Source organism: Dermacentor albipictus, chromosome 4 (assembly GCF_038994185.2).
Source record: "Dermacentor albipictus isolate Rhodes 1998 colony chromosome 4, USDA_Dalb.pri_finalv2, whole genome shotgun sequence".
Taxonomy (NCBI): Eukaryota; Metazoa; Arthropoda; class Arachnida; order Ixodida; family Ixodidae; genus Dermacentor; species Dermacentor albipictus.
This window is the reverse complement of record NC_091824.1, coordinates 38,941,759-38,956,865: the sequence shown is the minus strand read 5'-3', so window position 1 is coordinate 38,956,865 and position 15,107 is coordinate 38,941,759. Positions and strand designations below refer to the sequence as shown.

At 46.1% G+C, this 15,107-nt stretch overlaps 1 protein-coding gene across 4 annotated transcripts in view; it reads right to left on the bottom strand.

The window, feature by feature from the left end:
• LOC135911452 (ubiquitin carboxyl-terminal hydrolase 25-like) overlaps positions 1-15,107 on the bottom strand; it is an 87,694-nt gene that overhangs the window by 43,473 nt on the left and 29,114 nt on the right. For all 4 annotated transcript variants that reach the window (XM_065443757.2, XM_065443754.2, XM_065443756.2 and 1 more), the window contains one exon: positions 12,789-12,884. In XM_065443757.2, the coding sequence (XP_065299829.1) occupies positions 12,789-12,884 (96 nt within the window). The remainder of the gene's footprint in view (positions 1-12,788; positions 12,885-15,107) is intronic.

Here is a 15,107-nt window from a genome sequence, read left to right as displayed (position 1 = left end):
AGTCCTTGCTTTCTGGTGGTGTCTTCAGCCATCCCGACGGCCCAGAGTGGCATCAGAGAGGTTCACTGAAGACTATCACAGACCGAGTAGTTCATACCCAGGGCTCCAAGTAGGCATCAAAGAGAGAGAGAGAGAGCGAAAACATTTGTTTGGACCATCGAGGTTGTTTCTCTTGAGGTCGAGTGGGTGGTGTCCTCATTCCAGGACTTCACTGGCCATGGCTGCTCGACGTACTTGCTGGACAAGAGCTTCTTGTCCCACCAGGGTATCGCTGGTCAGCTGTACCTCCCACCGCTCAAAGGACGTGCTAGGCGTCTTTTAAGTGTTGAGGTTTGCCCCTGCACCCCAACGAGATGTGAAAGAGTGTAGGGTGTGTGTCACCTCACCAGGGGCAGATGCCGCGATATGTATGTGGGAACATTTTACTGTATCTGTGTAGGTTTGGAAATGTGATGGTCTGAATAAGTCTGAGAGCTACTGCCTCTTCAGTGCTGAGCTTTCTGAGAGGGGAAGGATAAATCCTGCGGTTGAGTCACTGGATCTCGAGTTGGTCACAGTAATTGGATGGCAGGGGCACGAAGGTAAATGGTGGGAATTGATAAAGTTTGTTCAAACAACGGTGCCTACCCAGTCCTGCATCTATAGTGACCCATGTCAGCGTGAAAGAGGTTCCTCGAAGAGCGGCACTAGGCACACATTATCCCATACAGCATAGACTGCTTATACCTTAAGTTGCCGGAATCGCGTATGTCTGCACTATAACCAAAACAACAGTGTTCAAAGGCTGCAACGAAGAATCTGACCAGGAGCTTTGCATCAGTTTAAATTTATGAGCATTGAAAGGTTAACGTCCTAGTAACTGCGGTCTTTGCACAATGAAGTCAAAGCAATTTTTTTTTTTGTAAGATTGACGGCGACTGAAATTTCAGACGCAGTACAGTGTCTCGCCCGATTTTTCATACTGATCGGCCTGTGCATGGTGTAAAAAAATTACGACTGCGACTAAGTTGCCACCATTCGAGTGTTGCCCGTGCCCTCACTTTCGTTACCAAGGCGGTTTCGCCACTTTCTGTGTGCCATACAGCCACTGAAACGCGTTTCTTTGACACAGGCACCAAACTACAACTTTGGTCACAGACGAGAAGCGCTGCTTAGGCCTAGCTGGCGGGGGTATACGGCAGCATGGCGTCGCAAGAAGCTCACCCTTGCTATGTTTGTACCCATAGACGATCACGCAGAGATTTCACACGTGATCATGCACACGGTCTGAACCAACAGCAGCGCGTGGAAGCATAGTTTGGTTTCTCGGGCGATCAGTTGCGGCAACTACCGCTCACGCGTACCAAGTCTGTATGTGCTCACACTTGTAGGAGCGGTGGAAGCCCACAAGTGCACACAAAGCCTAATAGCTCCACACTAAATCTGTGGAACACTGCTTAAACTGACCGCAGTCAACGTCGCATGCTCAATATCTGCACATCACGACAACGCGCATCGCGACGGGTGCACAGAAACTGAAGCCACGTTCAGTGCAGACCACACCGCTGATAGGCAGCCAAGCAAAAGCCGTCTCGAACGCCTACGCAGCCACTGCACATCTGCATCACGCTGCTGCCATTTTTTTTCCCTGTTCATTCGTTTGCTCGCCCGTCTCATGCTCCTCCTCCTCCGCATCGCCCTCCTTGCTCTCCCCTCCCATCAGCTGGCACACCTCATTGAGAAGCACACTTTCTACCATGCTTGTTGGCGGGATTTTCCCACGGAAGCCGCATTATAGCCGGCATTTCATCTCGCGCAGCTACACTGTAAGTGGTATGCGTGTTCATGAAGTTCTATGGGATGGTAAACAAGAGTCAGAAAAGGCCGCATTGTAGCCAGTTCTGCACTATAAACGGCTATGTTATAAGTGGTCTAAGCTGTAGTCAGTGACCCAAGTTGGTCCGATGGGTGGTTTCGAACACTCTTACCTCAGCGCAGCAGCCCGATGCGCTGTCTATTCGACCACAAACTACCGAGTGACCCAAGTAGGTGGGAAAATGGTTAGGTACAAAGATACAAACACACACACACACACACACACACACATGCACGCACGCACATGCGCACATACATACATATGCACACACACATATATAGATAGCTCACAGAAAGTGCGCGAAGTATCCTAAGAGTGCGAACGCCTTAATAGCAGTATTTTTCTGGCGTTGGCTAGCTAAATGACGTAAAGATCGAGGATGTCATCCGAGCCTTTGTATTAAGTTATAGCAGCACAGTAGAGTCTTCAGGTTCTTAAAGCAGCATAGCTTCACGAACTTCCCGATAGCAAGCACAGGAAGCTTCACAGTACCATCCTCATTCATGCAGAAGAGTGCTGTCACACACTCCTCGCTCCATTTACTACCGTGACAGCTGTTGCCTTTATAAGTCGGCGATTTGCTCTGGTGTTGTCATCGGTGCTGAACATGTCACAGGGTCTGTACTCCGTGATCGATTCGGGCAGTGACTGCCAGCGGCATCCGCAGAGGAACTTACCCCACTGAAGTGGCTGTAAATTCCATTCGGTTTTTTGAAATGGTAAAATGGTAAAAGCCAGACATTCTATCTCTCTGACGCCAAGACGCAGTGCCACCTTGTTAGCCTTGTCTCTCAGGATGCATTGTCTAGAGTGATCGCAGAACTGCGAGCCTGGTGCAGCCGCTTTACGAGGACTTTTTTTAATTCCTCGCATTTTCCATCTTTTGCCACCTTTCTTTTGAAACCGAAGTTGCCTGCTTTCTGCAGTATGGTCTCCTTTGCTAGAATGGTCTTCAACGAAGATTCTGGACTGTTCAGGTCTTGTGTGATGCTGATGTTCATGGCTCCATGCATTTGTCTGCTTCTTTTATAATCCACAGTTTGTCCCCGAGCATCAGTACTAGTATTCACTTCCAGGACATTGTGCATTACAGTTTCCCAACGCACTCCATCGAGCTGCTTGCTCCAATAACGACTGACAAAGATAAAACACAAATGGAGGACCCCCGCCCACATGACAGAAGCAGGCGCTAATGAGAGATGTCGAGGAGTGTGGTTGGGCAGTAAAAAGAAAAAGAAGATCATAAATAAAGCAAATAAATAAATGAAAACATGCAGAGAAAGAATGTAGGTACGGGGGGTGGTTGACCAACACGAAGGCAACAACGATGAGAGGGCAGCGAACGTGGAAGGAGGATGTCACGTGACGCTCCCTAGTTTGTTTTTATCCTACCCCCCCCCCCCCCCTTTTCCACAGGAACGAGGAAAGTGCTGAAACAGGCTGCAAACCAGTCTGGGCTTTCTGCTTGTGAAGTCATGTTCTCCCCCTCCTGACAGAGTGAACGATGACACAAGGGAACTGCTGAAGGCTGGTGATGCAGCTTCGCGCGGCTTGTCATACAAGGCAGGCCATCGTATAACCAAGGTTTTTAATGCAATGTCTCTATTAACCCTTTGACGGTTTTAGCCGTACATGTACAGCGGCGGTTTTCTGTCCCGCAAGGTCTTCGCCGTACGGGTACGGTTTCGACCCTCCGTTTGAAATTTCGCGCCATAATGACAATGCACGCTTACTGGGAGGTGCTGCCACCTCTTAGGTCTTACAAGAAGCGTTTGAAGTTTGTGCTACATTCTTGGGGAGATAAACAGAACTGTCTTCAAGCTTCAGCGCGTCGCGCAGACTGCGGCCACACCCCTTTTGCGGTTTTGGTTTCGCCGCGTGATCGCAACGGAGGCGCGCGAAACGTCATTTTTCTCTTTGTCGGTACTCTCTTGCAAATGCTGTGGAAGTTGATTTCTATCTTGATTGGCGCTGCTCTTAGCTTGTTTATAACCGCCGCTCGCGAGGTATTCTCGCTCTCAGCGGCAACGCGCTTTAGCGGTTTTGGTTCCGCCGCCACGGAGGTGCGCGAAACGTGATTTTTATCTTTGTCGGCACGCTATTGCAGGGGCGGCGGAAGTTGATTTCTATCTTAATTGGCACGGCTCTTAGCTCGTTTATCACCGCCGCTCATGAGGTATTCTCGCTCTCTGCGGCTGCGCGGAGACTCGTGTTTCAAGGAGTACCACACTCTAAAATACTATTGAACATATTGCAGTTCTGAGTGATGCCGACACCAAAATACTGTTCCCTAATTTTTTTTACTATTTATTCCCAACTTTATACATCTTGTACATTCAATATCCGCAATAAAATAACTTGACCACCGGGGAAAGTTTTCTTCAAAATAATTCGACCCTCAAAGGGTTAAGAGTTCACCGGGACTTCAATAATCCACTGTAAAAACTAGGTCGTCACAAAATCGGAGGACACATAACGGGGATACCATTTTAGCCATTTTGTGTGAGCCCCTGTAGATGGCTGGATTAATGCGCAGTAAAACCTTGTTCTTATGTTTAAAAAAAACTAAAAGAAGCGAGAAAACATACTAGCTGGGAGAACGTACGACCCAAAGTTACTAAAACGTCTGCCTAACTCTACTGTAGTTGACATTTATCCCGTATACAGTGACATGCAACGACCCGTGAGGAGATTTGCAGGTGCTGGAAGAGGTAAAGAGTGCATGCCTGCAGGCGGGAAAGTACTGCGAGGAAGCTGCCATGGTGGTTCCCTACTGCTCTCAATTGCCCAGGCCTCTCCTTGTTCACATGGCGTCTAGTGCCCAAAAACGTTATCATACAATCACAGTCTGACGATGTACTTAACATTCGTGCGAAGAGACTCTCAAATGAAAATGCTGACTCACTTCAACGCTGCTTTATTATAAGTTATTTTCTTCTGGTGCATGCAGCACACATGACTGATTAGCTCTACATCTTCCACTTTGCGCAACACCTCATCGGGTACGTCATTGTATTTAGATATGAAAATGCGGACTTTGTTCATGTGCAGTAAGATGTCAAAATTCGAGACGATCTCGTCTTCTTCGGTGTTCAGTGAGCCACAGTCATCTTCCCTCAGGTCATCATCGTCAGCAGAGACGTCGCGAACGCTGTTGATGATCTCCTCGGTTGTGAAGTCCGCTGACGTCGGTGATACACTGTTGCTCTCCACATAGTTGCTGGAGGAACAGAAGGTGGACCGCAGTTCCGCAACCTCAGTCCACGGGTCTCCTGCGTTGCCATCAATAACCACCAGGTCATCTTCAAGTTGCACAGGCGCTTTTGACAAGCCCTGCTTTTCGCCAGCAGTTGCTAATGGTGGACGCTTGCAATTTACGCCAAGCTCCTACGCCTTCTCCCCCCCTTTGCACCACTGTCCTTAGAACTACATCGTCCGATCTGGCAGGAGTTGATAAATACACGCGGTCTCATCCGTCTTCACAGTGCGATTCAGCCACCTCTCGTAAACGATTGTTGGGCCAGGAATCCAACAGCCTTTTCCTTGCCCAAGACTATCTGCCAAGTTATTCTATTCCTTTGACAGAAACGAAAAAGTCAACCTGCACTTGCGTTGAACCCAGTTATTTCAAGTGCATCAGCAGATTTGTGTTCTTTTTCTTGGGAGCATTGGGCCAGACATGGGAACATTTTTTCAGTCAGACATCTTTGAACCACATGAGAACAGCTCGGTCCATATTTTGAAAGTTTCCCAGACACAGCCGTTTCCTCATAGGAGCAAGCTGCAACTCCTGATGAAGTCTGACAACCTTGCCTCGGTCTTTCAAAATGGCCACAACAGATGATGGGGCAATGTCATGCTGTCTGCAGAAATCGATTTGCTTTTTCCCTGCATCGATTTCTTGCAATATGTCCAATTCTTCCTGTAGCGAAAACTGCTTTCGCTTCTTGGTGCTCTTGCTAGCTGCATTCATCATCGGATCTTGCACAAAGTTTGCAGAAAAATTTTAAAAAAAGAAAAAGCCCTGCCCACACAAGTAAAAGGCGCGAACAACGACCGACCGGCCAACAAAACCCAGCACAATGAGAGAGAAAAGAGCAAAAGGCAGCTAGGCCTGCTAGGCTACTGCACACTAAATCGCAGCGTTGTGGGGGAGACCCAGTGATGATGATAGCTACTGCCCTCGGGGGGGGGGGGGGGGGCCACACAGAAATGGCTGTTTCTGTTTTATGCGAGAGTTGCGGCACTGTTACTTTTAGCCAAACTCTTAATACTGGTGGTTTTTTATTATAAAGGAGAAAATAAATTACCAATGTTATTGTGAAACGTGCACTATATCGAAATTTGTAGTTCTCAAATATTTTTACAATGAAAATATGGGCAATCTGGTGGGGATCTTTAAAATATTTGTCAATTTTAGAAATTCGCTAATGTGGTGTTTCATAGTAACAAGATTTTACCGAAACCGGGGAAACGTATGACCCAAAGTCACTAAAAAATGTGGCCGACTCAACTGCAGTTTGCATCCGCGCAATGCGAAATGCTGCGCAAATTGTTGCAGCACAAGACAGAAGTGCACCGAGCTGGTGGGGTTAGAGCGGCCCAAGGATGTGTGTTGTATTTTTGCATTTGTGCTTTTTGAATATGGCCTGGGTCGTCAGCGTCTTAAGGCTGGGCATTACGGCAAGAAGTTTGGACATGCCAGCTGTCGTTTTCAGATTGTGTAATGTTTGAAGATGGTTACACGAAAACAAAACAAAATCAAGCTAAACAGTGATGCCGGAATGCGATACCGTCAGAGCAAAACACGACGCTCACTTCGCACTGCCTGCAGCAAGGAACGCCTGTGGATTTGGGTTATCGGCTATTAAAAGCGTGCAGTACACTGTCAACAGCACTACGCCACAGGTGCTGTGAAACACATAGGTGATGTTTACTGCAATACGGTATGTGACAATAGCTGCGAATGTGATGCGGCACCGGAAAAGCAAACTGCATGCATGCTGACATAATTAAGCGATACGGGCAGGTGAGTATTGTAAGTAGCGCCTACAGTTGTCAACTGCGCCTGCCTCGCGCCTTTTCTTGTTCACGTGAGATCTCGCGTCCAGAAAACGTGTCATGCAGTAGCAGTTTGGCAATGTACTGAACGCTAGTGCCATGAGTAACTGTATTGGGTCATTTTTTTTTTTGTTATCGACAGTAAATGCTGGGGCCAGGAAATTGCATGAAAAAGGATCCTATCAATGAGGTTCTACTGTACCACAACTGTACATCGGCCAGTTTTGGTAACACCTACTGTAATGCATTCTACACCACCTCATTTAAAGTACATGGTTGTGTTACGTTATCGGACGCACAAAGCTTTGTTCAATCCCTCACGCAAATGCAATAACCATGAAACGTAGAATAGATAGTCTCAATCTAATTTTATGGGACCAAATAAAAGCAAAGTACAAAACTGTCCTTTGTGTTTCTTTGAGCACAAAACCAAACCAACTAATCAAAGGAGGTTTGTTATGCAATGCAGGCTGCTCTAAAATTAAACAGACCACTAAACAGTAACATTAAATTGGTTTAGACTGATTAGGGACTTCTTCAAAACTATAATTGCATTGAGTTTGTGACGAAACTCGAGTACCTGTACGCCAGTGTGGCTACACAAATTTCAAAATATTTTCTTGCATTCATGCCATTGTGGTGCAACAGAAATTCAAGTATTGAAACTTACAAATTTCGGACTTGGGCTCGTTGAGAACACATTCTAGGTTATCTTGGAGCCCAGTAAGAATCCACGAGGTCCCAACAAGCTGGTAGGAAATTTACAGCGGGTGTGGTCACCCATCCTTTGTTTTTTGCTTTCTTTCCTGGCTTGCCAAGCCCACTCTGATGGCAAGATGGGCTTTTTGGTATTGCAGAGGGGTAATATGCTTATACAGCGAAAATTTTTTTTTTCTCAGTGTCCCTTAAATAATGCCAAGACCCTTTATGAGAGCAAAGGAATTGCTAAAGAAAAAGAAGGCATAAAGGTGTAATCACACACACACGATTTTTGAGCACTGGCGACAAGCAACGGCAACAAGAGACAGGCTTTGCCATTGTGGACGGTGATCTGTCGCTGTCGTTTTGTTGCACTGTCGGTTTTTGGCCAGCCAGAAAATATCACCTGTCACCCAGATGCCTGCACAGCGGCTTTCGCCAGTGACATCATGATTGTGTAATAACATGGCAGCAATCGGTCCGCCCACTTCAATCTCAATTCAATTTTGCAACTTGCTCTCTACCATCACAGCAAAAAATAAATAAAATCTGCCTTCACTTTGTCCCATCTCAAGCAGAGAACAAAATATCGGAGTTGTCATTATTATTGAGGTCAGTCGTTTGTTTTGACACTGTTAGGCCTGAATCAGTCATGAAAGTGTATTGAGTTTCACTCGCCAGATGGCGACACGGCATTTTATACTGGCGGTATAGAACGGATCTCTACTGGTGATCACAGCATATTAAGCCAGACTCAACACACCTTGGTCAGAACATTGGTCTCGTGGTATGTTTGCAATTTCTTTACTGGCGCATGATCGCGTTTATTCGGACAACAGTGGTAGAACAGCCACTTCACGTTTTGGTGCTGGTCCTGGCGTAGGCCAAAAGCCGATTTGGCGCAGCAGCAACCACTTTTGGCGTGTGGTCCAACGCACATACACTTCCCGTATACCATGAAAATATGAAGTGATACGGTCGACATGTTATGGATACGGGTTTGTGCAAGGCTTATCCTGTAAGCGCAGTCAGGAAAGGACGCTGTGGCCGGATTTGTCGATACCGCGCAGAGAGGGCACCACCGACCGATCATCAACAAGCGCGTGTTTATTAACAACTCGGGATGCAACACAGGTGCGACAGTCACGGCTTGAGGGTGAAGGCTTGCCGCAAGACCTGTCGAGTACGTGTGCCTGCACTAAACATGACTCTGCAGCTGTTGCGCAGAGGCACACCAGTTCTCGAGCAAATGAACGCATTGGAGCTGGTAACTGGTAACACGTCTGGTAAGCTGGTAACACGTCTCCAGCTGTCAATGAATATAGATGCCCTGTTTCGGGGCAGCCTGTAAAATTTTCTAACTCGATTCAGGGAAGGAATTTTTTTTTTTCAGAGGGGGGGCATCACACCATGTTTTCATGCCATTAAATCTGAGTGGTGCCTGTTGTAGCACACTTATCTCCTTCAACGAACAAAGCAAATCTGCATATACCTCTATAAGTGTATGCGAGGCATGCCATTTATTTAAGTGCTTCATTATTGTCATTATGATAGTGCACCGTATAGATGAAAGCAGCCATTCATATATGCAGGCTGCTCAGTTGAGCAGATGTACAGTTGGGAACGGCATTACAGTCAGGTTTGGAATATAGGATAAGCAAAACCTGTTTTTCTGGAAAATCAGACTCAAGAATAATTTCATTTTGTTTACACCCACAGAAAAGAGCTGAAGGACACAGTTACCTTTCTTTTTAATTAAAACAGGTGCTGGGGTTTTGCGTGGCAAAATGACGATACATGGTTATGAGGCACCTGCGGCATTTGAGTTTTCATCATATAAGCTTCTTTAACACGCAGCATACTTTAAGTACAAGAGTCTTTGTCCATTTCGCCCCCATTGAATTCCGCAGCCTGGATTGAACAAGTGAGCTCCAGTTTATAAGCCCAACCCCTAGCCACTAATTAAGCCATTGCGCGAGCTTTTTTTTCTTAAGCATGTACTGGGGGAAAAAAAAGCACGGCTTATGGGCCAAAGATTAGCACATATAATAGTTCAATAAGGCTGTTTTCGGCGTCCAAGGTCCAACCTTATAAAAAACCTCGTACCAAATACTCCACATTCTGTTGCGCGAGGAAGACGCAAGCCTGAATAAAATGTTGCGCTGGATTTTTTTTTTTCTCTCTCAGTACATACAGTCGCCAACTGATTTTCCGGACTCCAAAAATTCGGACATGCTCGGTTATTCGGTCTGCTTTGTGGCACCGCCATTCTCCCCACTGATCACAATGTATAACAACTTCCGAAAGTTCGGACACCTAGCAACCTCTCGTCTGATTTTTCGGACACTCCTTGAGCCAACTCGATCGAGAGCACCATGCACCGACTCTGACCGTTGCATGGTTCGACTTGCTGAACGCCATTTTTGTTTTGAACGGAGCCTCCTTGCTGCCCCACAAAGTGGCGCTACTGCAAATCCCTGCTCATCATCGTTTCTGCCTGGTTCGTAGCTACAGCAGTTCCGGTATCAGGTAAGCCATGTCATGACAATCCAGCAGCTGATTTGTTTGTTTCCTTGTGCACGACGCTGCGAGTAGGCCACGTTTTTCGTTTGTGCGACTGTCGGCGTGACGGTGTGGTGACGTTTGCTTTGTGTGCTGTGTGGAGGTTGCGGTGATGCAACGCGGCATACGGAAACATAGCGTCATGTGCCTAATGGCACCGACAGTGCCCGCGCAGACTGTGCTGGGGAATGCCGGCAAGCGGGTGCCGGGAGCCTAGGATTTGTCGCCTTCCGATGTGCACGCTACTGACCCCGAAAGTGTTCTGCCGAGACCTGTGCAGTGGTTCAGGACATTGTCTCATTTGACAGTTTCACAGGTGCTCATGCTGCTGTACTGACATGCGCAGAACTCAACGACGGCGAGATCATTCGTCAGGTTTCTGCTGTGCCGCCAGACAACTCCAAGTCGGAAGATGACGCACCATGTGCTATGCTGCCGTCGCATGCGGAGCATGTACAAGCAGTGACTGTGCTTTCAGCCGCCTGTAGTGACCATACGACCCTCTCCAAGATTCAATCTTATCTGATTGTGCCTAAACGGAACAGCATGCAACGGCATTCACGATTTCTTCAAGCCTACTGCTGAGCCCAAATAAGTGCGTGAAAATAAAGGATTTCTTTTTTTCTTAATCTGCTTTTTCCGGACACCTGTTTATTCGGACATTTTCGCAGTCCCTGTGAGGTCCGAATAAAAGGTCGGCGACTGTACTTTTTGTAAATCTGAGAACAGCGAAACAGGGCACTGGATGAGGCAAATGCCTGTTATTTGTTAAGGTGGCAAGCAGCAAGCGTACAGATTTTTTTTTTTTCAAACTGCATTTCGCAAGACCCACGGATGGAAAACTATATAGGCAAGTAGTAGTAGTAGTAGTAGTAGTAGTAGTAGTAGTAGTAGTAGTAGTAGTAGTAGTAGTACTAGTAGTAGTAGTAGTAGTAGTAGTAGTAGTAGTAGTAGTAAATGTTGATTGCATGAACGGGACTGAAGCATGTGTGGGTGGGTCCCTCAGTCCACGGATCCACTGGCCCCAGCGGCTCACCGGGCAAGCATACACACGAGAGACACGTGTTGCTTGAAGAACAAGCAAAATATTTGTTCTACAAGGCAACCACAATAACTCAGTTGAATGAAAGACACAGAGTGCGGCCGCAATGCACATGCAATCACCACACGGCATAAAAATAAATAAAGGTATTTATTCTTTAGACATAAATACATGTTGTATGTAATTATGGACGCCATTTGAGCGCTCTGATCGAAACAGTAGTGCGCAAAGCAGTACGAACGACCACGCTGAGCAGAATCGCGAGCAATTTCCATTTCGATCGCAGTGCCACCACAGTATTTTTTCGTCATGGGGCCCCTCACTGCAAAGCACGAGCTGCTCCAGCCACTCGTCACATTCAACTTTACTCTAGCATACTCTAACTGTATGTCTGTCCGAGGAAAATGCGCGAATGACTATCGGGACCAACTCCAACCGGTCTCTGCTCCCTTCTACAATGATGGTGATAGCATGCTGTTGGTTTTGGTTTCAGTTTTGCTAGCTGCAATGCGTCAATGGAAGGAGGGTTTCGCTGTTGCGCGTGCTTTGGCACAGGCTTGGCACAATTTCCTGCTAAAATGTCGTTTTAGCGCGCGATGGTATAAAGGTAGACTCTCGGCGCAGTTTGGAGCAAATGGCGCAGCTGTTCCGCCAATGGGACAACAATGTAAATTTGTTGCTACTTTCTTTTTTGGTCGATGCCGCGGCCGCGTGGCTGCTCCACGACCCGACGCGATACGACGGTGCGATGGGGTCTGTCTGTTGCTGTGGGCTGAACATTGCGAGAATGCAGTTGTTGCTTAATCGAAGAACTTCTCCAAGTGACAGGAAACTGGTCAAACGCAATGATACCGCAGGGTTTCTCCTTTACGAGCTCCAGCTTTTGCCCAACAGTGGTGCCAAAAGAGCCCTCGCGTTTTTGGGCTCCAAGCTACGTGCATTCCAAAGCTTAGAAAAATGTCACAGTAGCTGCATAGCTGCAGTAAATATGGCTTTATTTGCCATTTTGCAAACACTCTTCTACACTGCCTCCCTGGCGAGTCACAGAATCATAGGATTACCTGAACAGTCCTTAAAAATTTCAAGGGAACAGTGCGATGTGATTGTTCATTCCCAAATGATAAAGTTCCAAGGTACCACATGTCAACATGAATATTCAGTTGTGCGACTGTGCTAAAGGCATGGGATTGCGCGCACAGCCTTTCTGCATCACCTGCACCAAGTAAGCCCTTGTCTCCTTCACCAGGATGTTCTTTCTGCTGGTGCCAAGTAGAGACGCTTGTCTGAACTCGAACACCACCACCTGTTTTATTCATTAGCGACTGCAAAACTGGTCTACGAGCACAGTTCATGAAAAACCCTGCCAACATCTCCTGGCATAAACTCGATGATGCGGGTTCATCAGAAGCAAAAAAAAAAAAGAAAGAAAGGAAGAAACGGCAAAAATTTGGTCGGTAGCGAACTGTGCTCATCCAAAGCCTTCAAATAATTAAATTTGAAAGGCGCCCTTTTGTCTCACAGCAGGCTCATACACGTTGACAAAAAGATGGTGCTTGAATGATTACATACTTGTCAAGTTGTCTCCTGAGCCTCTCCCGCTCGGCTTTAAGCCGGCGAACCTCTTCACGTTTGCTGCGGGTTATGTTCTTGTTGTATTCCATGTACCTGCAGAAAGAAACAACCTATCAGCTAGGCACTAAACATCGGTGGGTAGACACATTCTCCAGTTCAGGGCCACTATTTTGTGGCGATGCCTTATGCCTTATTCTACGCTATTCTTATCATCCACCACACACGGCCGCCTGAACTCGTTGATAATGTGGGCAGACCGTCGCTCTGACCACTGGCTAAGCGTGAAAAGCTTGGAAAAGCATAGAATAGGAAAAGGCATTGCTACAAAATACCGGCCCAGAAGTCTAATCGGAAAATAGGACTGCCAATCACACTGTCTCAGCGAAGGCCACCATCTAAAACGTGCAATTTAGGAAGCGCATTGAAAGCAGACTCATCCCACATGTAGCTCTAGGACTCGCAAGAAATACAATACTTGCATTATTTTTCTTTTGTTTAGCAATTCCTTTTGCAGTAGAATATTCAAAAACTATTTTGTTCATGGTATCATGTCTACCTCTTCAATCAGGCACTTCTTTCTAAAATAAAGCTGGTTTATGACTTTCTTAAATTTAATTTCATTTATTATGCAATTTCTAACACAATTATTTTTTTACATTTTGCAACATGTAAGAGAATTTGACAAGATACTGTTATATTATACAGCCCTAGGTTCCTTTTTTTTCCTTTTTTTTTCAGACTGCTTTCTGCAGTCGTTGGGTTATTCGGTGAAGTGTTACAAATATTATTTAAAGTACATTACAGGCTTCCACATGAGGTACCGTATTTACTCGCATAATGATCGCAGTTTTTTCGCCAGAAAAATTGACGCAAATTCAGGGGTGCGATCATTACGCGGGTTAAATTTCCCACAAAAAAAAAATTTTTTTTTTTTTTCGTCCCGCGTTTGCTGCGGGATGCGGGTGCGGGACACCAAAACAAACATGGCGGCCGGCGGAGCAAACCGAACGCGCCAAACGCGATTTTTTTTTCTTCTCGTGAGTACATTACGTGCATTGAAACAGTTTCTTCCGTATCAGTGATGAATAATATCGTTAATATCGGCAAGTTTGCGGCAATAACGTAGCCATGTCCACTTTGAGGGGACAGAAACAGATGGGCGCACTTAGCTGCCAGTGACAGAAATGCATGGCCGGTGTGCTGCGGAAACTGCGGCACCGGTTTCACTACTCTCCTAACACGGCACGTTTCCGCTAAGGGTGGGCGAATATCTTAGCCGTGTTACAAGCGTCAGCGTATGAATAGGGTACACTTTTAACGTATCCGTGTAAACGTGGCTACTATCATTGCCGCGCGCGATTTGTTGCGTGCTCACGAGTGCAGATGAAAAGAATCGAAAGGCGCATCTTTTGTTTTTGTTGACAACAGCGATTATAAAGCCTACCCATAATAAAGGCAAGTTTGGTTGTACCTCTTTTTGTCATGGAAGTGCGTAAAGTGATGAAAGTAATGAAATGAGGCATCCACTTAAGAATGTTTGGAGCGTGCAGGCGAGTCGTTCGCGTAGCATTCGACAGATGGTAAGCGCGATCATTGTTAGCTAGACTTGCAACACCACATATCGCTGCGGCAAGTTCGGGGTGCGATCATTACACAGGAAATAAAAAAAATCGAATTTTGACGACAAAATTCAGGGGTGCGATCATTACGCGAGTGCGATCGTTATGCGAGTAAATACAGTAGTTAGTAAAAAGGGGCTAGTATAATAATAATACAGTAACAAAGAAAAGCAAACTGAACTAGAAAATGCACAAAGCTTATCAATAATACACATACAAATACAAGCATATGCAAAAAACTACAGGCAACAATACGAGTATAAATTCATATGTCAGGCAGTTAACAAGTATTATGCAACTACAACCTTTGTCCATAAAATTCTTAGCGAGTCCATAGAAAAAAAAAGGCATTCAACATTTAAATAATCTGTGTAGCTCTTCTTCAAAGTAATCTCCCTAGCAGTCTATACCAGTTTCCAGCGTTTGTCGAGGTCGTGGAAGCACTTAAAGGACGCTTCTTTTGGCATGGCTCTTAAGGCCTTCGTTGCCACGTCTTCAACCCTTTCTCTGCTCCTGGCAAGTATGCCATGGCAACTAACACAAAAATACACAGATTAGACCCAAAAGATATCAACATATGTTTTGGGGGATCACTTTTACCACAAAATATAGAGCACACGACTTCATGGACAAATGCTGTACGCAAGAACCTAGACAAGCAGCAAGTGCCTTTCGACAGAGGACCAACAATTCAAGA